General features: G+C 41.8%; 1 protein-coding gene across 1 annotated transcript; it reads left to right on the top strand.

Annotated features, from left to right (window-relative positions):
* The first annotated feature begins 2,379 nt into the window (after positions 1-2,379).
* Positions 2,380-24,688, top strand: KPNB1 (karyopherin subunit beta 1). The gene is made up of 22 exons (XM_061391543.1): positions 2,380-2,466; positions 2,570-2,628; positions 4,691-4,873; positions 7,133-7,333; positions 8,389-8,541; positions 10,166-10,225; positions 10,786-10,875; positions 11,225-11,335; positions 12,324-12,425; positions 13,955-14,179; positions 15,069-15,260; positions 16,031-16,161; positions 16,708-16,855; positions 17,185-17,256; positions 18,448-18,592; positions 19,821-19,903; positions 20,388-20,495; positions 20,862-21,005; positions 21,117-21,222; positions 21,777-21,891; positions 22,391-22,552; positions 23,487-24,688. Coding segments are annotated over exons 1-22 (2,631 nt in total). The 5' UTR covers positions 2,380-2,426; the 3' UTR covers positions 23,488-24,688.
* Positions 24,689-25,810: the final 1,122 nt, after the last annotated feature.

The following is a 25,810-nucleotide window of genomic DNA, read 5'->3' as shown; positions in this document are numbered from 1 at the left end:
AGGTGGTTCATGAACTCAGGCAGTAAATGAGTGCTAAGTGCCTCAGTAAATCTGCTGAATGCATGATAGTGCTGAGTGCTTTTGACAGGGACTACATAGCACCTATCTTAGTTCAACAAAAAAATCAGCTGGTTATGTTGAGGGTCTTATGTTTGACTGGAACTTTGCTACAAAACATTTATCTTCTTGGCATTTTATTCCAGCTACCTGAAAATCCGTTTGCCCTCACTGGTAGTATCATGAATCATGACTGATGCTGAGCAGAGGGGCAAACTGGTAAAAGGCCAGGAAAAAGTCGGCGGAACAGAACTGTGGATCATTTGTAACATGGGTAATCCTCACAAAGACAACTCAAAGGTTTTCACAGATGTCATCTCACTTAACCTTCACTGATTCCTAATAAAGTTACACCCACAGGGCAGTTCTGCATCAGCTGATTGATGAAGCAAAAGGCTGAGATCAGGACTGCTAAATCATCAGAAATTAACTAGTCACAGGATGGGTAAGGGAGGTGTCCCCATACTTCCAGTTGCAGAAATGTGTTATTTCTGGCAGAGAAAGACCTCTTCTTCATTCTTAAGGGTTAAAGGTAGCTAGCTAATTTTCCTGATTCTTTTTTGGCTGCCCTACACCGCCTGTGGAGTGTCCAGTTCTCCCGACCAGGATTGAACCCAGGCCGTGGCAGTGAAAGCATTTAATTCTAACCGCTAGGCTAGCAGGAAACGTCCTAACTCTTGGCTGGAACTTCTCAGCAAGGACGGTGTTGCTCTTAGGTTTTCCTAGTATGGCTACAGTAGGGGAAATTATCCCACAGGCTCAAGTTATATGGTAAAGAGCTCTATAAGCTAGCTACATCCAATTAACCCTAGGCCAAAACGGTGCAAATGTAACAATTCAGGAAATTCTTCACCCAGAGCCTCAACACCAATGTAAAGGAAGTCAAGAAACTGTACGCACCTTTTCTTTATGTGCATTTTGCTAGGGAAAAGTTTTCATTAGTTTCTTTCAGGGCTGTAACTAAAAAAGGCTAAGAACTTTATGCCTGTACACACATTCTTTCTGGTTCACGGAACCAGAACTTTACAATAGGAGCACCTTCGCAGGATGAAACATTTCTATTCCTTCAAGTACCTGATAGCTATGGATGCGGATCTAGGAGGAATCCCAATATCTAATCCACGTTAAGCTTGACCTTGTAACAGCACAGGCCTCAATCTAGAAGTAGGTCTAAAGGGACGGTATTAGCATTCACCTCCTTGGAGTGGCCTGTAAGGATAAGGACAGTTCGTGCTCGAATCCAGTCCCAATCAGGCGACTAATCGGCTGAGTAACCTTGGACAGGTTGCATACCCTCTCTGGGCTTCAGTTTCCACATCAGCAAATTGCAAGTTGAACCGCACGGTCTTCAAGGTCCTTCCCAGCAAAGAGCCTGGTACCAAGTAGGCCTAGCCATTAAAGCAGCTTCCTGTGGGCGCGGTGCAGGGCTTTAACGGTCCCCCCTCCCCCGCTCGAGCCCGCGAAACCCTCAACACGCCCCTCCGAGTGACGCCGCTTTCTCAACCGCAGCCTGGACACGGCTCCGCCTCTTTCCGGGGGCGTCCCGTCGTGCCCCGCGCCAGGCTTCTAAAGCGGTGGGTCGCATCCCGCCTTTCCGCGGCCCCGACCCCTAACTCCTCTCCCCAGTTTTGTCGGGTGCCTTATCCTATCAACGTCTAGTATCCCAGCCAATCACGCGGGTCCGGAGTCTTACCTTCGGTCCATCCTCCTCCCAGCGGCCAGCCGGCCCGAGCTCAAGGCCTTTAGCAGGCCAATCCAATCAGTGGCCGGCTCTAGCCGGCCTCACCCCAATGTCCCTCCTCTCGGCCAATCCGCGCGCCCCATTCTGCTGCCCGCCCAGCCAACCCCGGGCCTTGAAACCAGCGGGCAAATGGGCGCAGGGCGGCCCTTCAACGCTGACCGCCTGGCCAATTGGGGATTCCGCGTGGCCACGGCGGCAACCAATCGACATGGAGCGCGGTGCCGCCGCGGAGAGGTCCGGCCGAATATCCCTCCGCCTTCCTCCCTCCCTCTCTCTCCCTCCCTGCGAGCCGCCGTTCACTTACCGCCTCCCTTCCCTTCTTTCTCCCTCCGCCACCCGAGCACCAGCCGCGCTCTGAGCTGCCCCCGGGGTCCCTCCCCCGCCGTCAGAGGAGCAGCTGCCGCCGCCGCCAGCAGCAAATTAGGAAGAGGGAGGAAGGAAAGGAGGAAGGAAGGGGAGCTGGAGCGACTACCAAGAGGGAGCCGGTGAATGGGCTTGTGGTGACCCCCGCCCCCCACCCCACCCTCCCTTCCCACCCGACCCCCAACCCCCATCCCCAGTTAAGAGCCGCCGCCCGAGAGGCCGGGCCGTCGTCTTAGGAGGAGTCGCTGCCGCCACCACCTTCGCCATGGAGCTGATCACCATCCTCGAGAAGACCGTGTCTCCTGGTAGGACGCGGGGGCCGGGGGTCGGGCTGAGGTGATTGGGTGGGGGGAGGGGAAACCCTGGCCCCTCTGACCCTGGCCCTTTTCCCACTTTCCTTCCCCCCAGATCGGCTGGAACTGGAAGCGGCGCAGAAGTTCCTGGAGCGTGCGGCCGTGGAGAACCTGGTGCGTGCCACCCCACGGTCCCCCATCCCGTCTCCCCATCCCCTGCGTGCGGGCCTTCCCGCCCTCCCGGAGGCCCAGGCCTCGGGAACCCACCCCGCCCCATCCCGTCCCCCTCCCCCCCCCCCGGTCCAACCTAACCCCGCCATCGGGAAGCCGGTGGGTGTGTCCCGCCCCGGGCCCCGGCATCTAGCCAATGGCGCGGCGCGCCGGGGTGACTGCCGCCCAATCGGCGCGCGGCCTGAGGGCGGCGGTGCAGCAGGAGGGAGAAAGAGGGAGGGAGGGGAAGTTAGGTTGCGCCGCGCTGCGTGTTCAGCAAGGGTGGGGGTGGGGGAGCCGGGCCTAGGGGCCATGTGGAAGCTCCGAGCCCCGCTGCCCGCCCTGTTCGGATCAGGACCGGCTCTCTCCTTCCTGTCCCTTGGCCCCTATGATTTTCTACGTACTTGCAGAGCTCTACCTTTCCAGTCTCCCTTGATCTATGTTCATGGCCAGGCCTGCACCTGAATGCCTCTTAACCCATTCCGGCAATGTTTCTCCCTTTCTTGACTGGTTATTCCTCTCCCAGGTCCCCCCTTCCCCTCAATCAGTAGAGACTAAATCTGCACCCAGATAACAGGCTGAGGCCTATCCTTGAGATCGGGCCTGTTTCCAGAGGAAATCACAGAGGAAAGTTCCTCGTTTATCATATTTTCGAATTTAAGGGGTACAGGGAAAAATGAATGTTAAGCCCACTAGAGACTGGACCTCTCTATAAGAATTGTTAGATGGATTGGTTGAAACAGCCTGTGTGCCAGTGTATTCCCTCCTGCTGGGGGGATGGGGAGCAGAGAAAAGGCTCAGTGATACTAGACATGGTTTAAGGTAAATAACACTGTAACCAGATGTGTTCTTTTGTGTTATCTATGTAAAATAACACAAGCAAAAACAGTGACAAGGAGTATTTATATTTTATACAAGCGAGGCTTTTTTGTGTTTTGTGGGTTCCCCCCCCTTGTGTATGCTAGTTTTTGTTGCTCATCTTTTTATCCTTAACTTTGCATAGAAAAGATTTTTATCCACTAGTATGAAACCTTTGGTATATATATTTCTGTTTTCTGGTTTTGCTAAATTTGCAAGAAGCCTTTTCTTATTTCTAACATTTATTTTGTCTTGTTCCCAACGTTTCTAACATTCTTTAATTAATGAAAGTTTTAAGAATTATCTTCCACTGTGATTAAGGAACTTGTTAGTGGTAAGAAACTGTCTGCTTTTGGGTTTTCCTGTTAACTTTTCCATTGGAGAAAGCATTTTGTGGGGAAGAGTAATGTGTATTAAGATACTTAAACCAAAGGAGTAGTTTTGGGGACCTCTGCAGTACAAAAGGTTGAGTGGATTTAAAAATCCACTGTGTTTAAACAACTCAAGACCAAAATGAATAGGAACCTTTAGTGTGGTAACCATAAAGTCATTTTCCTTTGACATTTTTATCCTTTCAGTTGCCCCCTATTTTTAAATATTTGTTATTGCTTTTTCCTTATATATATGTTTTACATTGTTATCCTCTTGCTGAAGCACTTAAAACTAAAGATAAGCCTCCTAAGTCTATTTTAGATTTAGAAGTACTTCCCTCTCTTATGCATGCTTTCATGGGATCAAAAGCTACCCTTGAATACCATTCTTTTTGGGCTAAGGTTTTTTAAAATCTAAATTAAACAACTTTACTTTCTACCCTATCATAACATTAAGTTAATAAGTATAATTTACTGAGGTACCAGATACTATTCTAGGCATGTAGAAGAATCCTCTGACTACCAGTTTGTCAAACTTGTTTTAATTCTGGGGGATCTAATGTGAAGATTTGGGCACTAAGCTGTAACTCCTTGTTAAGTGCTGAGTCTGTGTGAGAAGATGGATGACTTCTTTATGTACCAAGTAATGTTTTTTTAGGAATCTTGAAGTAAATATTTTGGCATTTTTCTGAGACATTATGTTATGTCCTAAAATTTTTAGGTTTTCCCCAGTTTTTTTGGTGCTATTCTCAGTTGGTGAAATTCCTAAGAGGTATTTTATTCACATCTCTTAACAGCCCACTTTCCTTGTGGAACTGTCCAGAGTGCTGGCAAATCCAGGAAACAGTCAAGTTGCCAGAGTTGCAGCTGGTCTACAAATCAAGAACTCTTTGACATCTAAAGATCCAGATATTAAGGCACAATATCAGCAGAGGTGGCTAGCTATTGATGCTAATGCTCGACGGGAAGTCAAGAATTATGTAAGTAACTTTCATCTCCCTTTGGTCATATTAACCTAGGGAATGTGGGTTCTTTTGTCATCTACTTGGGATAGGGCTGACAGTGTAATAATTGATTGGGGGACTTAAATTTGAAGATGAAAGTTGTATTTAAGTCTTTCTCATACAGTCTTTTTCCAAGTGATTCTTCCTTAGTTAACTAGCATGGAGCTTTTCTTGAACATCTACTGTAGATAATTCTCAATGTTTGGTGGGTTAGGCATGGCACTGTGTGGTCAGGAAGGGAATTAAATGATCTCTTGGGCCTTTCAAGCCCAAAGAGTTTATGAAATAAGGTTATGACTTTAATCTTGTTTTTATCTATTTAGCAAATTATGAGAAACTTTTAGAAGTATCTGGCTTTTTGTCAGTGTTTAAAAGAGTTAGCAAATGGGTGTTTTGTTTTGTTTTTTTTTTTAAGGAAAATTGAATGTCCTTTGTTGCTGTCTGTGCATTATGGGGTTCTTTTGAGTTTTTTGTTGAATTAGAAATCCATAATTCTTGCCACAGCAGAGTATCAGAATATATGTATATATATGCTTTTTAAAAATTAGATCTTTAGTGGCCTGTCTTACATGAATAAGGTGCAAAGAGTAGTAAGTCAAGAATCTGTGCAGTCAGATGGGCCCTGCTATTTGATGGGAAGCCACTGGGAGGATTCCTGCGTCTGTACTTGTGCTGGTCATGGTTCTGCATATCATATTTTCTGTTTCCTGGTTCTGGGTGTCAGCATTAGGTAAATTAGTGCCCTTTGCAGCAGTAACTTGTTTCTAATTATGTACCTCTTTCTCCAGTCTTGCATGGAGGAACTGATGACAAAAAACTGGGTTACAAAAGCCAACTTATTTTGAATCTTCTTTGGAATATGTAGAGCTATTTCTATCCACTTGAGTTTGCTTATACAATAACATTTTAATCTTCTTCTCAGTAATTTGATATCAATGAAGTTCATCCCATTAATGACTGGAAATCTTGATATTTACTATTCAATTTCTCATTCTCCTCAAATTACACAGTGGTAAATGGGAGAAGACATGATCAGAACTGTAATTGGGGGTGGGGCACATCAATCTTAACCCCAGAATTTTTTTAAAATTTTGAGTAAGAATTTCTATCAGCATTATTGAGCTTTTGTGCATGAAAGGTAATAGCAGTTATTTAGGGCTTTTTTTCCTTTTCATAGCACATCTGGTAATACTCTCAGTGCTGGTGGTTATTTCTTTTTTTGAAATCTGGGTCTTGGACAGAGTTGAGAGCTAATTTCTTACTCCTCTTATTTCTGATAATTGAGTATTACCATTAGGGTCACCCTTGGTTAAATAACTTTTAGTACTCAAGAGTTAGACATTTAGTTTTTAAATCACCTGAGGTAATATTAATAATGGTCTTTTGGAAGCAACTTAAAGGAGAAAAGATAAACACAGAGACTGGGATTCAGTATGCGTTCCATATGTACTAGGAGCTGGTGCAATACAATGTGAAGGCACCTAATGATTTCTTAGTCTGACTTGGATTAATACCTGTTCACCCCCTGCCCTTTTGGACAGTTCATCTCATTCCTGCTCCCTACCCATGTCTTTGACACACAGATTTTGTTAAAGTCCAGTCTAGCTCTGGTAGGCCTAGAGAGCAAAACCTTCATTTACAATCAGTCAGACTGTTTCTGAGCTGATGATATACCATGTAAGGGGGAAAGATAGGAGGGAGTTCATTATTATTAGCTACAAAGCAGGATACTAAGTGACCTGACCCAGTCAGCAGAGCTGGCCTGAATGTCTGGCAGCTACTCTTTGTCCTGTGTTCATGCCAGGAACAGTTAACTGTTTGCCTTTTTGAGTGGACGGGTGAGTCTTAGTGAGTTCATTGACTGAATTAGCTGATCATGGTAATGATTAACTCTGGGTCATTGTGGCTTCATTCTTTGTCTATACTTGTGCCTTTGCTACTTTCTTACCTTGTGTTGAAAATTGAGGTGAGGTCTCTGGCTTTGGAGATTCTATTTGGAAATAGGGGGTGGTTGGTTTCATTTCTAGGCTCTGGGGCAATGCTGATGCTGCTGCTCTTGGTGTTGAGGCCAGCTTCATTCCCAGCAGTTGGCCTATGCTATGTATGCCTTTTCCTGCTTTGCTATATTAAAGATAGTTCAGAGACTGATAGAAGATGTGTGCTGGTAGGCACAATGTTTTCAATAGTATTACGAATTGATATCTTCTGTCTTTGTGTGTGTGTGCCCCCGCACAGGTTTTGCAGACTTTGGGCACAGAAACGTACCGGCCTAGTTCTGCCTCGCAGTGTGTGGCTGGTATTGCTTGTGCAGAGATCCCAGTGAACCAGTGGCCAGAACTCATTCCTCAGCTGGTGGCCAATGTCACAAACCCCAACAGCACAGAGCACATGAAAGAGTCGACATTGGAAGCTATTGGTTACATTTGCCAAGATATAGTAAGTACTGTATCTAACTTATGTACTGCTGATTCCCTCTAGTTGTAACATGCATGGTATTAGAATTATTCTTTATCATCATGAAAAAAAAAAAAACAAGCTACTGCAATGTGTTTTGAAAGTAGGGCTACTTTATTTGTTAGACTTCTATATTTGGATAGTTAATTTATCCTCCTATTGCTAATCATGCCCTAAAGGAAAGAGACTTTTAAGGGTCACAAACTCAAGATGAAAATCCCTGTTTGGAGAGGCATAGAATCTGCTTCCTCTCCTTGACCTAATCCCTTTCTGAACATCCTCAATGTAGCAGGGATGCCGTGTTACTTTTTCGATGACTATTTTACAGAAACAGTTTGCCAGCTTTTGCTGTTACTGGTTTAACCACTGGAGCCATGACACAGTATGTTAAATGCAGCACTTCTAGGACTCTTGCTGCTGAGATTACCACTTCTGGTATCGGGTTTTTTTTGTTTTTTGTTTTTTTTTCTATTTCTTCAGATTTTATTTGGTTTAGATGCTAAGTCGTGTCCGACTCTTGCGATCCCATGGGCTGTAGCCCGCCAGGCTCCTCTGTCCGTAGGATTCTCCAGGCAGGAATACTGAAGTGGGTTGCCATTTCCTTCTCCATTGGTATCAGTTTTGATATACAGATCTGATGAAGCAAAGGAGTCCACAGCACCTGACTCCGTAGATGTGCCCAGGTGTTGATCCTTGGTCCTCATGTTCTGAAGCTTTACTTCAGTTGGTACAGATGGCCTGGAAGAAACACCACACTGCCATCTCCACGTGCACAGAACGGTGGGCAGGGGGAGCCAGCATTGCCTCATGCCCAGAGTCATTATGCTAAGAAGTCAGGAGATGAAGTTGATGAGTTGAACTTGTTCCAGTTCAAGTTTGGACTGTCAGACCCTGGGATATTTTGTAGGTAGTTTGTCCTTAAATGGAAATGTTTGGGGAAAGATCAGAGAAAGTCTCATGATACTCTCTTGAATAGAAGGACTGCTGATTAGTCATGAGCTCAATTATTATATTCACTGCACTTCTGCTTGTTTCAGGACCCAGAGCAGCTACAGGATAAATCCAATGAGATTCTGACTGCCATAATCCAGGGGATGAGGAAAGAAGAGCCTAGTAATAATGTGAAGCTAGCAGCTACTAATGCACTCCTGAACTCACTGGAGTTCACCAAAGCAAACTTTGACAAAGAGGTAAGTGTCTTTTGATTAAAAAGTATAGGTTCAGAGGATGAGGCAGGGGAATTAAATGAAAGTTTTGTGTTGTTTTAAGGTTATGATTCAGAAAGTACTATCTTGTTTAGAAGTATTTATTTCCAGTCTAGTTAAGATTTGTGTTTTGTGAAACATGGCCATGGAGTAGGTGTTTGCCATTTCTCTTTGGCTTTTGGGAATAATGTGATCTAAAATGTTTCTAGGCTTAGGTTTTCCCTTTTGTAGTCCAAAGTGTGAGTATGCTTGGGGTTTGTTCTTTTTTTTAATTATGGAAATTAGGCTGTTTCGTACTTCCATAGGAAGGTGCTTTTGGAAATTAATATATAAATTCTATTTTGAAGAGTTGACTCATTGGAAAAGACTCTGATGCTGGGAGGGATTGGGGGCAGGAGGAGAAGGGGACGACAGAGGATGAGATGGCTGGATGGCATCACCAACTCGATGGACGTGAGTTTGAGTGAACTCCGGGAGTTGGTGATGGGCAGGGAAGCCTGGCGTGCTGCGATTCTTGGGGTCGCAAAGAGTCGGACACGACTGAGCGACTGAACTGAACTGATTTCCCTCTATTATTTATTTTTAGTTGTGTTAAAATGTACAATAAAATTAAGTTGACCATCTTAACTGTTTTTAAATGTATAGCTCAGTAGTGTTCAGTGTGTGCACGTTGTTTTGCAGCCAATCTCCAGAACTTTTTTCATCTTTCAAAACTGAAACGTGTTAATTCCCTGTTTTCCCCTTTCCAGTCACAGGCAACCAACTTTTCTACTTTTCTGTTCCTATGAGTCTGTTTACTATAGATAATTTATATTAGCAGAGTCATACAGGATTTGATTTGTCTTTGTGACTGGCTCATTTCATTTAGCATTATGTCTTGGGCTCATTCCTATTACAGCATGTGTCAGAATATCCTTTTTAAAACTGAATAATATTCCATTGTATTTGTTTGTTGATGGGCATTTGGTTTGCTTCCTTCTGCCTTCTGGCTATTGTGAATAGTGCTGCCATGTGTATGGGTATACAAATATGTCTTTGAGAAGTTGTTTTCTGTTCTTTTGGATATATTATCCAGAAGTGGAATTGCTGGATGATATGGTCTGAAAGCATTATGTATATTTCTTAACTCTTTAGTTGGGCTTTCTGGTTTTTTGGGGGGGCCTTAGATTGGACAAAGTTGGGATGTCTAAGAAACCAAAGCAAACTGCAGTTCTAATTGCTTGGAAAACTGGGTTTTTCCTTGTAGATATCAAAAGAGGATGGTAGCAAACAAAATTCATTAGTCTTCTATATTTTACCATATTTGATCTGGGTTTGTTTAAATTAAGAATTCTCTTTTAAATGCAAGGAAAGGAATTTTCCTGATGTATGATTTTTTTTTGTTTTAACCATCTTTATTTAAATCCTGTGACCTACATTTTCTTATCTGCTTCCTTCTTCAAGTCTTGTTTTAGTGAAGATCATTTGAGGGATTAAACGATTAGGGACCTCCTTAGAGGGCAGGTCAAATAGTAGACACCAGGACAAACACTAGAGTCCTCATAGTCCCATTGCTGTGTCCAGGAAAACCTGCAAACTTCTAATTCTCTTTATTTTTGTTCTTCTGCAGTCCGAAAGGCACTTTATTATGCAGGTAGTCTGTGAAGCCACACAGTGTCCAGATACGAGGGTAAGTGTGAGGTCATGTCTTCTATCTTTCCTAGGAAATGCTCACTCTAGCATAGTAGTTTGAAATATTGGAATCTGGTGACTTCAGAAATAGCGTTTGACTAATACTTTTATTAATAAAAGAATTTTTATTCAATATGTTGGAGAAGAGGGAAGAATAGTCTTTGGAAAGCTAACATGATGGAAGTTGCCACCCTCTTAAAAAAGATTTAAGGGAGAAATGGTTTGTGATCAGCCTTGCTACTTAATTGCTGTAGGGTTCAAGGGCCCGTTTTCTGTTATAGCCTTTGAAACAGCTTTTCTACTTCAGGAACCTAAACCTTGACCCTTGAAGCAGGTGAAAGTAACATCCAGTCTGAGGGCAATAGTGAGTAGTCCTGCCAAGGGTTCCACAGACACCTTTAAAGTAAAAAAGAAGGAGAGGAAGATATTACCCAAATATGCATCAGTTGACCCTATAGATTATTGACCCACTTAAGTGAAGCAGTTACTCATTTACCTTTGTCAGATTGCATTGTTATTAAACTAAGAAGTAAACGGTTTAATTTGATGTTTGCACAGGTACGAGTGGCTGCCTTACAGAATCTGGTGAAGATAATGTCCTTATATTATCAATACATGGAGACATATATGGGTCCTGCTCTTTTTGCAGTAAGTACTTCTGTTTTATGCAGTTGACCATATAGCTAATTGCAAAAGCCCCTTATTCTTAGATGCTGTTCTGTTGGTTCTGTAATTTTTTATTTAATGTTGTGAAATCAAGGAAATTCCTTGAGTATTAGATTTGAGTTCATCAGCAGTGTGCCAAGAAAACTTGTGCTAACTTTGTACTCATAAAAAGAGTGTATTTTAAAACTCTGTTTCTTCTTCCTGCCTTTCATTTCAGACCTAGCTTTCATAAATCTACATTTTTGAAACTTGAATATCTGTGGTTGTAGGAGGGGTCGAACTTGAACCAGCACTTATTTGGAACCTGGGGTATCTTGTTTTCTCTCTTAAGATCACAATTGAAGCAATGAAAAGTGACATTGATGAGGTGGCCCTACAAGGGATAGAATTCTGGTCCAACGTCTGCGATGAGGAAATGGATTTGGCCATTGAAGCTTCAGAGGTGAGCTGAGGGTTGATGTGGTGGGAGCTGTTATTCTGACTGGGTTTTGGGACTTATCTTTTTGGTGGATGTTACTTTTCTCCTCTGGGAGAGCTTTATTCTGACTGGGGTTAGAAGGTATCTCCATTTGTAGAGATTTTGGGTTTGTTTTTTTTCACTAGCCAAAGCCATGAGGCATCTATTTTTACCAGTTGGGATTTGTTGTAAATATTAGTCCTGTGAACACAAGGGGGCAGCAGGCAGTCATATTTTAACCAGATGCTATCTGATGCTGAATTATTTTCTTTTGGAAGTCCTAATGCAAGGATGGGATGTATAATTGATAGCTTACCAACTCTGGTGAAGAAATTAGATATGGAGAAAGGGGTTAGTTCTGCACTTGCAAATTAAAATTCTGGCTTTGTTTCCAACGTTAATTGTCTTTATGTCCTTCAGAAAGCACCGTCTTACTTTTGGCCTCCTTATGGGAGCTTAGTGCATCTCTTTATCCAAAGGTCAATTAGTGAAAAAAGAATAATTCTTTTTTTTTTTTTTTGAATTTATTTATTTTATTTTATTTTATTTTTAAACTTTACAGTATTGTATTAGTTTTGCCAAATATTGAAATGAATCCGAAAAGAATGTAATTCTTAAGATTGCCTTGATCCTTTAAAGTCCATTCTATGTATGGCCTAAAAGAATCTCACTGAAGTAGCTAGACAAAATGAATGCCTCCAAAGACCACTCACACTGCATGTTACCATGTGCTTCACATGTCTTGGCGGGGGGATGGAGCGCACCTCAAGGCATGCAGGATCTTCCCTAACCAGGGATGGAACCCATGCCACCTACAGTGGAAGCGTGGAGCCTTAACCATTGGACCGCCAGGGCAGTCTCCGTGTCCCTGTGTCTCTGTGCAGACCCGTGGGCAGCTCTCGCTGTGTGCCTTTATATGGTACACCTTCATCGTTTGTTTGCTGCCATCCGAATTTGCTATGTTTCTCTTCAGGCAGCAGAACAAGGACGGCCCCCTGAGCACACCAGCAAATTTTATGCCAAGGGAGCACTACAGTACCTGGTTCCAATCCTCACACAGACACTAACTAAACAGGTGAGTTACCCTCCAAATCTAGTCAAGTGAACTGTGAAGCCGTGGTAGTGGTTGGTTTGCTGTGGAACAGTTGGCATGAAGGAGCTCCACAATTCTGAAACAACTTGATGTTCTGTTATCCATGACTTCAAAGAGCTGAACTGGATCTCTAAGGTCCTTTAGGCTCTGAGTAGTTTGACCAGATAAAAGTAACAAGACTTCATGAAGAATGTGGGTTTAATGAGTAAATAGAGAAATTATCTGTTTTTTAAAAAACTATTTATTTTTGGCTCTGCTGGGTCTTTGTTGCTGCGCGCAGGCTTTCTCTAGTTGTGGAGAGTGCGGCTACTCTCTAGTTTTGGTGAGCTGGCTTCTCACTGCAGTGCCTTCCCTTGTTGCGGAGCACAGGCTCTAGGGCACGTGGGCTCTAGGGTGCTGCCCTTGTTGTAGCGCATGGGCTAGGTTACCCCACAGCCCGTGGGATCTCCCCGGACCAGGGATTGAAGGGTGTCCCCTGCATTACAAGGTAGGTTCTTAACCACTGGGCCACCAGGGACGCCCTGAGAAGTTACCTTCTAAGAAGTGTTCTTAGTTTCTGGTGTTCCTTTTTGGCTTTATGGTGTTCCTTTTGTTTTGGTATGGTGTTTAGAAAGATTCTGTCACTTCACCTGTTCTGGTACATGTGAACTGTACCAAAGAGCTGGCAGTGCTCTGAGGAAATAATGCTGTAACTGAGCACTGCAAAATTTCTGTGTATACAGGAATATAATTTGTTTTTAGGGAATTTCATGACTCTTAATATAGCAGTCTCAAAAGATAAGTAGAGATATATTCCTTTGAAATGGACAGGGTGTGCCCTTAAAGTTTCATCTCATCTTTCAGTTTTACAGTTGCTATTTTTATCTTTTGATCTTAGTATTTTTGCTTTTATATATTTTTGCTATGCTTCTCATTTGGGAACAAACCATTCTTTAGGTATGTAATTTTCCGACACTGGATAAGTATAATTGTCTTAAATTACTCTGGTGTGAATGGCCACAATAAAAAACACCTTGATTTCCAGTTTCAAGGGAGATCCAAATGTAATCTTTTTTTTTTTTTTTTAATGTAATCTTTTTTTAATTTTTGAAATATAACAATTACTGGCATACCAGAAGGCTCTGCCTACCAATGCCTTCTTCCTCTTCCCTCACCTTTATCTCCATAGGTCTTGACTGATTTTGAGCTTTATATTACTAGTCATTTAGCTTTCTTCTGTTCTGCCTTTTACTCGATGTATTTGAAATTGCATCTGTATTCCATGTAGTGGGAGTTTGTTTGTCTTGTTGTATAGTCGTGAGAAATAACCTTCCCTCTGTCTGCATCTTGTTTAACAGAGGTTGTGTTGACGAGTTTTTGTGGAGGAGATAAAGATAGGAAGGTTTTCTATTTTATTTACTTCCCCAAAGCTTAAGCTGTAATGATAATTGGGAGTACTATAATCAGAGGACCTTTTGAGTTGATGAGCTTCTTTGATCAAGAACTGAACTACCGCCACATTCTTTCACCAGGATGAAAATGACGACGATGACGACTGGAACCCCTGCAAAGCCGCAGGGGTGTGCCTCATGCTTCTGGCCACCTGCTGTGAAGATGACATTGTCCCACATGTCCTTCCCTTCATCAAAGAACACATCAAGAACCCTGACTGGCGGTACCGGGATGCAGCAGTGATGGCTTTTGGCTGCATCTTGGAAGGACCAGAGCCCAATCAACTCAAACCACTAGTTATACAGGTGAAGCTGAGGGAGCGTAGGGGTGGAAAATGGGACGTTTATTGTTTAACCTTTTACTTGAAGATTTGTCTTTAAGAACAAAGCTGTAAATAGTCTTCCACAAAAGTCACTTCTAGATAGCTATTTGCTGTCAGTGAGGCATAAAATGTATTTCTTACTTAACTTTTATTACAAAAACCATATGACTTGAAAAATGGAGAAAAGGCCCCCAAAAAGGTTACCTTTAATTCTCTTGCCCAAGGATAACATTATTAATGCCTTGTATTTATCCTTGAAGGTTTTTTCTATGTGTGCGTACTAGAATGGAGGTCTTAACTGTATGAATACTTTTACAACTTGTTTTTTGTTGGTTTCTTTTTTCTTCACTAAATATTATAACACAAATAATTTTCCATGGTTTTTGATGATGTGAGTATTCAGTCCTCAGGACAAAATGACATGTAATGAAAAATCTTAATGAAAGTTTTGTTATTTATTTTGCTACAGCAAGTGACACAAGAGTGCATTTTAGTTGTTTAGTATATAGAACGCAACCTTTCAGGAATAGCTAAATGCCATTTCAGCTGCATCCTGGGATCTCTGCCTGAATAATTCAGTAAAGATGGCAGAACGTATTCATACCAAAGTCTTAATAAAACTGTACTGAGATTTGATGAAGAGAGAGGGACTTTCTGTGTTTCCAGTATTTGTTATATTGTTGAATATTTGACAAGCATATCTTATAAAATGACAAAACTGTTTTGATAACTGAGTTAAAACCCATCCATCAGTATTTCCTCTTCTGAGGTGTTGGTCAGCATGAATTTCAATCTTTGTTTTGCTTTGCCAATAACTGTTATGTTTACAGGCTATATTTGTTTTGCTTTGCCAATAACTGTTATGTTTACAGGCTATGCCCACCTTAATAGAATTAATGAAAGACCCCAGTGTGGTTGTTCGAGATACAACCGCATGGACAGTGGGCAGAATCTGTGAACTGCTCCCTGAAGCCGCCATCAATGATGTCTACTTGACTCCCCTGCTGCAGTGTCTGATTGAGGGCCTCAGTGCTGAACCCAGAGTGGCTTCAAATGTGTGCTGGGTGAGGCATTTTCTTCCTGTTGAGATAAGGAGCTTGACTAAGCCATTGGCAAGGAAGTAGGAGGTGTGGGAGAGAAATGGATCTACCTCACTAGAAGGCTCTTTTGAATAGCATCTCCTTCCTAATTTCATCAATTAAAATGTGGGGGAGATGTAAGCTGCATGACCCAGAGGGAGCTGTTGACTCATGGTGACTGGTTTAGAACAGTCATGCTAACCCAGTGGGAAAACTCTCTGGACTTGGTTTTCTTTCTTTTCTTCAGTGGCTTGGGGACAAAAAATTTTAAGGTAGAGAGTTGCTGGCTATGAAAAGTACCATTGCTGAGAAGGGGGCATGAGGGAAGGAAGGTAGGCGGCCCAAGTGCTGAGTCAGTATAGGCTGAGTATAATTCGCTAGGAAACTTTGGGATTTGGGGGAGGAAGTTCAAATAAGGAAGGAGTGGGGTTGAAAGGCTTTCTGTGAGTGGAAAGAGAAGAAATGAAGTGGCAGGCATTCATGGTAGGTGAGAATACTGTACTGTTTAGAGAATGTTTCTCCTGTGGGCAGGAGAAATAAAATATAAATATAGATACATTTATTTAATTTTAAGGATACTTATAGATGTTGTCTTGAGATGACCTTGACAGGAAGAATTAAAGATTCACTGCCATTGATTTATTCTTAAATCAGTTGAAAAGTAACACTGCCCAGGGTATTAAGGGAAAATGAGGTGATCCTGGAATGGGGTTCTTTTCGGGACTAATTTAATGTTTACTCTGTCTGGGTTTAAGGCTTTCTCCAGTCTGGCTGAAGCTGCTTATGAAGCTGCAGATGTAGCTGATGATCAGGAAGAACCAGCTACCTATTGCTTATCTTCTTCTTTTGAACTCATAGTTCAGAAGCTCTTAGAGACCACAGACAGGTAACTGATACTATACAGAAATGAGTGGTGTTTTTGCATCCAACTCCTTTAACACTCTTTTTGTGGGCTGTCTAATATAAAAACATTGCGATAGGAGAAATGAAAAGAATCCTGGAGCTTCACTGCCTGGCTTATGGGATTTTAGTTCCCCAACCAGGGATTGAACCTGAACCCTTGGCAGTGAGAGTGTGGAGTCCTAACCACTGGTCCACCAGGGAATTCCCAAGATATCTTTTTCATAGCTTTTTGTGCAAACTACTCTATTGTCCACATGGGTTCTTCAACATTTTTGACTATTTTTCATATAATTTTAGCCCCTTCCTAAAAGGGCCATTCTAATTATTAGGTCTGGAAACCATATTGAACATAATCACTGGCTCAGAGATTGAAATTTTGGTTCCAGGCTGTATTGTTTGCCAAATTCAGATCAGGTCTGCAGCCATATTGGTTTTGGGGTTATTTTCAGTGAGATAATGTCTACATAAGAATGACTCTCTGTCCTTTCTCAGTTAAGACTTTGAGGGTTTTTTGCTTTGTTCCTTATAGACCTGATGGACACCAGAACAACCTGAGGAGTTCTGCATATGAATCGCTAATGGAAATTGTGAAAAACAGTGCCAAGGATTGTTACCCTGCGGTTCAGAAAACTACTCTGGTCATCATGGAACGACTGCAACAGGTGCTCCAGATGGAGGTGAGACTGAACACCTTCCTGATGGGAAGGGTGTGGTACTTTACACATAGCTCTATTTTCAAGACTGTTCTCTTGTTTTCAGTGTTTAAGTATATACGTTGTTAGAAAGACATAAGGCTCATACAAAAAATGTTGCAACTTCCAATTGCATTGCTTGCTACAGTTTATTCATATATGTGTTACACCATATATATACATAAGTTTTTTATTTACTTTCCATTAGAACTAGTAGAGATTATTTATCCACCAAAAATGGAAACATTTTTGGGAGGGCGTTTAGAGCCTTTTAGAAGGTGTTTATTCAGAACACGATCTTCTTTTCTTTGTAGTCACATATCCAGAGCACATCTGATAGGATCCAGTTCAATGACCTTCAGTCTTTACTCTGCGCAACTCTTCAGGTATGATGGTGCCTTATCACTTCATAGCACCAGGGAAAGATTGTGTCTCAGGATGACAAGTTCACGCACACACAGAACTCTGAAGATGATGTTGTGGGTGGTGATGGTCAGAGGCGCTTCTCAAAAGACATTCGTCCGATTAGGAGAGTTTCCCATTTTCCTTTTCTTGTCTGTCCGTAAAATTTGCCTTTTGTACAATACAATGCAATTTACCTTTTGTACAATGTAGGAAAGGAAACTCCTCCCATTTGTGATGGTCCTCCCAAACATGAAGTTTTTTGTATTAACAGCCTTTCGTTTTGGTTTTCATCAGGTTGTTCAAGTAGCCTGGTCAGATTTGGTTCCCAGCTATGGTTCACTGAGCTAAAAACAGAGCCTTGTGTTTTTGCCATCATCTTTTGAAGCAACTGCTATTGGAAACTGTATTATAATTGTACTATACAGATTATAAATGTATAATTTACTGATAATCACACTAGACTTTTTTTTCTGAGGAGAGACTGGGAAAATGTTACTCCAGTGTGATGGCATGGCTGAAGAGTTACTCCCTTTTTTACCTAAGAATAGGGAAACCTTGGAACTTGTCTAGTGCTTAGGGCACGTACTAGGTTATAGAATTGAGTGATGCTAACTAGATCATCTTACCTATGACTCCCTTCTCCTTAAGTCTCCTTACGCCAGACTTAATTTTTTAAAACATGACTGTTAACAGGTCTTTCCTGATCCAGTGACATTAGTTGAAACAAAGCGTAAGGAGGGAGGTTTGAGGAATGTTGAATTGGGAAAAATCAGATTGGCTTTATCAAGACTTTCTTGACCACAATCTGTAAATGGGTTAGGCCATAGAAAGGGTTGCTTTATTGTTTTATGAGTAGCAATTTGCATATGACATGTCCTTCAAAGCTGAAATAATTTAACTGCCATTTCAATACAGCTAAATATGGAGGCAGATTTATCACATGTGATGGAAGATCCTCTGTGTTTGTTCTGAATTGGGAAATAGATGAGTTATTTAGATGTATGTTTTCTTGCAGTTGATTTGCACTTTCAAAACTTCAGAGCAAAAAAAGCTTTTCTCCCCAAAAAAGTTCTAGAGACTTAACTGATTAAAAAAAAAAAAAAAGACACAGTATGGTGTGCTGTTTGGAGGGTTTGGAATCAACAGATTCTGAACTTTTATTCATTTTACAGAATGTTCTCCGGAAGGTGCAACATCAAGATGCTTTGCAGATCTCTGATGTGGTCATGGCCTCCCTGTTAAGGATGTTCCAAAGCACAGCTGGGTCTGGGGGAGTGCAAGAGGATGCCCTAATGGCAGTTAGCACATTGGTGGAAGGTCAGTGAGCCACAATCAGGCAAGAAAATTTCTTTAGAATGCAAGAGAGTTTCAGTAGCCATGAAGAATTTTTGACTGCAAAAAGCATAGTCCTGTCTTTTCACTTACGTGGTATCGAGTCAGTTCAAAGTTGGATTGAACATAAGTATAAATTTGTGTATAACTGCCTTGCCACTCTCCCTGAAGTGAATGGGAGCCAATTTGCAAGTCAGGCTGGCAGCTCTTTGGTGGGTAGAGGGAACTGTTATCTACCTCATGTTCCTCGGGTTCCTTTTCCCCCTGAAACTTCACTTGCTTTATTGAGCCTTGATGCCTGTAAAGGATGGAGGAGCAAAGGTTTATGTTTTCTTTTCTGGCACTTGGTACCTTCTGGTTTGGGTTTTAATGCTTTGGATCTAGGTTGAGACAATATGGTGCCTAGTATGGAATGGAGTGAAACACTGAGTTCTAGGAATTAATTGATTCTCTGATTGTTACATATCTTAACTATTCAGAATTGCTTTGGGGAAACCATATCTGACTTCAGAAACCAGGAGTGCATCTTCAGTGGTGGTCTATAAGGTGTATTATTAAGGCAGACTCATTTCTAGCATAAGGAGCCTATGTCCAGTCCGTCTGGCCCCTTGTGACCACCCTGGCAGGGTGCAGAAGTTAATTTTTGTTCCCAGAGTAGCTGAATTGAATATGAAACCCAGACAGCTTTTCTGACTGGCTTGTTACATAAGTCCTTGATAGAATTGCTTAAAGATCCTGTTTTATTAAGCTGGCTTCTGGGAACCCCTCGTGGCCTAGTGGTTAGGATTTGGTGCTTTCACTGCCGTGGCCCATGTTCAATCCTTGGTCAGGGAACTGAAATCCCACAAGCCACATGGTGAGGCCAAAAAAACAAACTGGCTTCCAAAGAGTTCATGTTACAATCAGATGAAGAAGTGGAAGTCAATATCACTAACTCAGCCAATTCATAATTAACCTTGACATTCCTTGAGAGCCATACCACTTTGTAGTTCCAACCAGAGTGAAATCTCACTCTGGAGATTTGGCATTATCTCCAGCAGTAATGAATTTGGCTTGTCCAAGATAGCAATAATGTCTTTATGATAAAATTGCTATTTAACTTGCATTTTACCCAGCCTTTTGACTGGAGTGCGTACATTTTGGGAGCGCTAAGATGGTTATTTTTGCTCACTTCTGTGATCCTGTGGTGCTAATAGATTGGGTTTTTTTACAGTGTTGGGTGGTGAATTCCTAAAGTACATGGAGGCCTTTAAACCCTTCTTGGGCATTGGATTGAAAAATTACGCTGAGTACCAGGTAAGCTGTGCTTTTCAAAAATAATATGTTTATGTCTTCATTTATACCTAGTAGGCATTACAGTGCAGAAATCTGGATCCTGTAACCCAGGTGGCGCTTCCCCATGTGTCATCCCATGTATCAGGGTTGAGCTACTTTGTTGCCATAAGTGTCTGAACTAAAAGTAGTCAGTAAGAAACTGGATATTAGACATACCAGACTAGCACCCTCAGAAAGGGTTTGTTTTCAATAAACCACCTGTCTCTGCCACCACCATCTCTGGTGAATATTGTCTTTTTTGTCCTTTCTTAATGGTAGTTTAAATAACCCTAGTTCTCTTTCTGCCATATTGGTTGTTAAAATGAACTAAGCTCAGGGAAGAAGGGTCTTTCCTTCTTTGACTCTAGGTTCATGTGGTAAAGGATCAGTAACTAGGTAAAAATCATGCCTTACCCCTGCAGGCAGCCTTTTCTGTTTCAGAGATGATCGACTTGATTCTTTGCAGGTTTGTTTGGCGGCTGTGGGCTTAGTGGGAGACTTATGCCGTGCCCTGCAATCCAACATCTTACCTTTCTGTGATGAGGTGATGCAGCTCTTACTGGAGAACTTGGGGGTGAGTGTCTATACACACAATCTTAGAAAGATGATTAAACATCAAGATCTGTGACAGAGAGTTTGGTATGTTCCAGAATGTTGGCTGTGGGCTTATGAAGGGAGTTGTTCATTTTCACAAGATGATTTTAACCTAAGGAAATAAAGGAATGCATGCTCAATGTATGGAACCTGAGAGGCGCAGGTGGGAACCTGTTAAGTGCAAAGGAAAAGTAAATATTATAATCTCTCCCTCTATCTAGAGATGACCACTGCTGATTTTTGTGTATGTCACTTACAGGTCTATACCCAATATATTAGTTGCTTATTGTTAAAAAAAAGCTCTTTGAGTCTTTGGACAGAACTGTTTTTTTTTCCTCCTTGTCAGAATGAAAATGTCCACAGGTCTGTGAAGCCACAGATTCTGTCAGTGTTTGGTGATATTGCCCTTGCTATTGGTGGAGAGTTTAAAAAATACCTAGAGGTTGTTTTGAATACTCTTCAGCAGGCCTCCCAGGCCCAAGTGGACAAGGTAAGCTTAAAGGTATCTCTAAATCCAGCCCTGATTGGAGGAGCGGGACTTTTGACAAATGTACAACCAAAGACCATCAAATACAGTGATTCTGTTCTTTTTCTCTTGCAGTCAGACTATGACATGGTGGATTATCTGAATGAGCTACGGGAAGGCTGCTTGGAAGCCTATACCGGAATTGTCCAGGGATTGAAGGGAGACCAGGAGAACGTACACCGTTGAGTATACATTCCAGTTGACTTAGTCTAGTGTGCAGTTAGCCAGATGGACTGTGTGTTCATTGCATGGCTTACTTGTAAACTAGCACTTACTGCTTAAAAGAAGGGGAGGAGGAACAGTGCTCTAATGAAGAGAGTAGCTTTGGGGGAGGTTATAGACTTTTAGTTCTGACCACTGCTTCCTCAGCATGCTGCCCCTCCCCCCATCCAGTCATCTGAATTGAAGGATTGGGGGATTAGATTTCCTCTGTCACCTGATGTTTTTTGTATTGACTGGGGAAATGTTGTACTTCACACTTCTGATATCATAGGCTTAAAGGAAAGATTCCACTTGTCCTTCTACATATACGTATACATACTTGTGTTTGTTAAGGAGTATCTACCTCGTCTGTTGACTTGAAGAATGAGGAAAAATAGTTTGGTGTAACTGTGTACGACTAGTTCTCTGGACCAAAGCCTCCATGATGGGGGTAGGGTATTTGGGAATTTTGAAACAGGGTGTATGCCTGCCAGGTGGAGGGCAACCTCATTAGACCTTCTCTTTCTCTTATAGCGGATGTGATGCTGGTACAGCCCCGAGTAGAATTTATTCTGTCTTTCATTGACCACATTGCTGGAGATGAGGATCATACAGACGGAGTAGTAGCTTGTGCTGCTGGACTGATAGGGTAGGTTATACCCTGCTTCTGATAGCTGAATAGAATTTCTCACAGAAAATGAGAAGACATGTTAAAAAGAATAATTTCTCCCACCAAACTCTAAGAAGTGAGCTCTCAAAGAAGTATAGAAGCAACATCAGATCTATGTCCATCTCATATTCTGATGTTGGTCAACAAATTACCTCTGTTTGGCCTCCTCTACTGAGGGTTTCTGAGGCATCATTAGAAGACAGAACATTGGTTTTGAGGAGCTCAAAGACTTGGAGTCTAGTTCTGATTTTACCATGAATTAGCTGTGGAACCTTGGGTAAGGTCATTCTATTTTTTTTTTACATCTCATTTTTATAATCTGTTGAGGGCAGGTATTAGACTTACTTATGTTGAAAATTTCTTCTGGCTTTAAAAAGTAGGTAAATACCAAGAAACCTATAGCTAGTTTTGGATGGTTTTAAACATGATCTTGTTGTCGGGCCAAGAGCTCATTTTTAGGTGTGTTTATTTTGCACAGGGACTTGTGTACAGCATTTGGGAAGGATGTACTGAAATTAGTAGAAGCTAGGCCAATGATCCATGAACTGTTAACTGAAGGACGGAGATCGAAGACTAACAAAGCGAAAACCCTTGCTACATGGGCAACAAAAGAACTGAGGAAACTGAAGAACCAAGCTTGGTAAGAGCTTGTTTCCACTGCCCTCTTTCTTGTGCTTTCTTGGGGAGGAGGTACATTTTCTTTAGGCTTTCCTGACAAGGACTATCTTTTGGTGTTTTGTTTTGTATTATTTCCCATATAAGTGCTTCTGAGCCAGGACTTTGTTCCTCAGCCTTGAACTAGTGGAAGGGTCAGGCAGCCCATCTTTCTTTGAGCCAAGTATTTGGTGATAAAGGACAGAATTTATATGACTAGAATTCAGTGAAGTCCCCAAATCATTTTGGAACCTTAATAAAGTCATCGATAATAGCCTTTTCCCGTAAATCTTTTTTTTTTCTGCTATTTCTTTCCTCATGTTCTTTTCTTTCTTTATTGAAGTGCTTTTAGACATGGCTTTCTTTTACAAAAGATATCCAAAGTTGGAGTTGTCTGACCTCTGCTTTGAAATATAGCTTTGTTTTTCCCTCAGATACTCAGTTATCTTACATCGCAGATCTCAGGGCTTCCCGGGTGGCACTAGTGGTAAAGAACCCACCTGCATGCAGGAGACGCTAAGGATATGGGTTCGATCCCTAAGTTGGGAAGACCCCCTGGAGGAGGGCATGGCAACCCACTCCAGTATTCTTGCCTGGAGAATTCCATGGACAGAGTAGCCTGGTGGGCTACAGTCCATGGGGTCACAGAGTCAGACACGACTGAAGTGACTTAGCACATACACACATACCTCAGTAAAATTGGCCATTTTGAGTTTTATCTTTATAGTTTCCCACCCTTTGTAAGTGCTAATGAAAGCAGGTAGATGGCATATAGGGAACTAATAAAAATATAATCAGTCCTTGAAAAGTTGACATTCACTTCAGGTCTTTGAGCACTTAACTGTAGGAATCAGTGAGATGTTTGGCTCTATTGGCTATATGCAATCTCAAAAATTGACCTTTTTTCCATCTGTTTTTAGATCTGTTACCATTGGGATGATAACCTGAGACCCCCACTGGAAATCTCCAATCTTTTGAAAAACCCGGAAGTGAGGAGTGTGCACGGATGCTGAATGTTTGGGAAATGAGAGAATGAGTGAGTGAGGCTTGAAAACACACCATATTGAAAATCCTGCCACAGCAGCAGCTGCAGCCACCAACAGCAGTGCTGTTAGTGAGCTAAGTAAGCACTGACTTCCTAGAAAACCATAACGTCGGCCATCTTGGAAAAGAGAAAAACAGTGGATTTACTTGCTTATAAAAAGGAAGCTCTCTTCCCAGGAGAGGCTAGAACTAGCTTTTCTGTCTTTTGGCCGGTGCCGAGTGGAATGACTAGTTTGGGAGAGGAGGAGGGACTGGGTTCAGCTGTGGTGCTTTGTTGTAAAAGGCAGCCTGGCCTTTGCTACTGATGAGAAAGATGGAGCCTGAGCCTCAAGCCCACCTTTGGTGTACCTTTGCCACACGGTACTGGTACTGTATGCGTGCCGGCTAAAAGGAGGGTGCGGGATTCTTTACAGTCTGAGAATGAGTGTGTGTGAATGAGGCGGTATCCACATTCTCAACTTCAAGTCATTGCAGTTTCCTTTTCCCAGAAAAAAAAAAGGGGTTAGATGTTGCATTTCATAAAACTAACTGAAGTTCGGTCTACTGATGCAGCACAAGAGATGTAAGAGAAGAAAAAAAAAGGAAAGACGCTCTTTAGGTTTTGTTTTTTGGGTTTTTTCTTTTTCTTTTTTTTTTAATTTTAGGGAAAACACTGACGAATGGTCAGAGCTCCCATCCTGATCTTTTCATCAAGGCGCCTTTCCTAATAATATGGTTCAACTGTGAATGTAGAAGTGGGGGGGGGGGTGGGGGGAGAAAAAACAAACTCTGGAGTTAGAGGATATAGAAAAAATAAAAATACATTGTTACAAATAAAGAATGCAGACTTCAAAAGAAAGCCACAACCCAAACAAACCAAAATTTAAATACTCAGAATTGGCAGCACAAAAGAAAAGTTCCCTCCTGACGTGTATTGTGGTAGTCTGAACGCCCCCAGAAAATTGTGCCAAAGAGTTTAGAAAACAGACTAAAAACAAAACACATACAAACAGCAAACTTCAGGTAACTATTTTGGATTGCAAACAAGGATAAATTTAATGTTTATAAACAATCTGATAAAATAACCATTTGGAAACTGCTTGGCCTTCTGTTCTCATTTATTTGATTGATTATAATGAGGTATTGGTCTCTTGCTGCACATCAAAACCAAGTGATCAAAAGAATACATATGTGTGTGTGTGTATATATACACACACACATATATACATTAGAACTCTTGTGATGAAAATGGCACTTGAAAAGGTTATATTTTTCCACTGAAGTTGAAGATTAATAAAATGGTGTCAAAACATTACCCTGGTCACACGCTTTAATATTTTTGTTTAAAGTGTGATGTGCTGTGATAATGATAAATCAGACAATTTTTTTCCCTTTTACAAAGGAACAGGGCACCTTGAATTTTGGTTTTAGCCTCTTTCAGCAATAAGGAGGGATGTTGGTGAGCTTTGATCCCCTTTTGGTTTTGCAATTATTAGGAGTTTTTGCTGGCGTTTTGAACATGCTGCTTTCAAAAGCACCAAGGAAGATTTTAAATTGCTTCCTGGTATTTGGAGGATTAAAAAATAAGACCTTAACTTCCCACTTTTACTTCCATTCTAGCAAAAAATACGGGCTTACTTTTTTTCTCTCTGCCAACTCCCTGTTCAGGCCTTCCATTCATAAGTGGGATTGGCTCAGTTTAGCCCATCCATATGGCAGCATCTCTAATAGCTCTTGTACAGGGTATCAGATATTGTGCCTTTTGGTGCCAGGTTCAAAGTCAAGTGCCGATCTATGAACCAGTGTACAAAAAAAAAAAAAAAATCCAGGTGTCTGAAGGAAAGATGCTCCATTGTGAATAAAAAGCTCACACCAGCTCCTAAGCCCTATGAAGAGACCTGGCCTTCTAATGCCTTGTTTAAAATTTAGTTGTTCCTTGAGGGAAAGGATGATCTACTAACCATTCCTGATAAGGGTTGGTCAGGGCTTAGGGAGGGGGCAGGAATATTGGGGAGAAAAAAAATCTGATCATTCCTCAGTGCTACCCATTTCTGTCCTGTGTGGGCTGCTTAGCTAGACAGCAGGAGAATAAAGTACACCGAGAACCATAACGAAAACAAAACCTTCCGTGTGTTTTGTCATGTTTTGTTCCAGGGAAGCAGTTGACAAGTGCTGTTACTAATGCTTTCTCCCAGATCCGTTCAGTGATGGAGAGGAGGAA

The sequence above is a fragment of the Bos javanicus genome, chromosome 19 (assembly GCF_032452875.1).
Source record: "Bos javanicus breed banteng chromosome 19, ARS-OSU_banteng_1.0, whole genome shotgun sequence".
Lineage (NCBI taxonomy): Eukaryota > Metazoa > Chordata > Mammalia > Artiodactyla > Bovidae > Bos > Bos javanicus.
The sequence above is the reverse complement of the archived record's forward strand: the minus strand, read 5'-3'. Positions and strand labels throughout refer to the sequence as shown.

Coding starts and splice junctions, on each gene's coding strand:
- KPNB1 (XM_061391543.1), top strand. CDS start 2,427: ATGGAGCTGATCACCATCCTCGAGAAGACCGTGTCTCCTG. Junction 11,336..12,323: donor TGGCCATTGAAGCTTCAGAG/GTGAGCTGAGGG, acceptor GTTTCTCTTCAG/GCAGCAGAACAAGGACGGCC. Junction 21,223..21,776: donor AGACCAGGAGAACGTACACC/GTTGAGTATACA, acceptor TTTCTCTTATAG/CGGATGTGATGCTGGTACAG.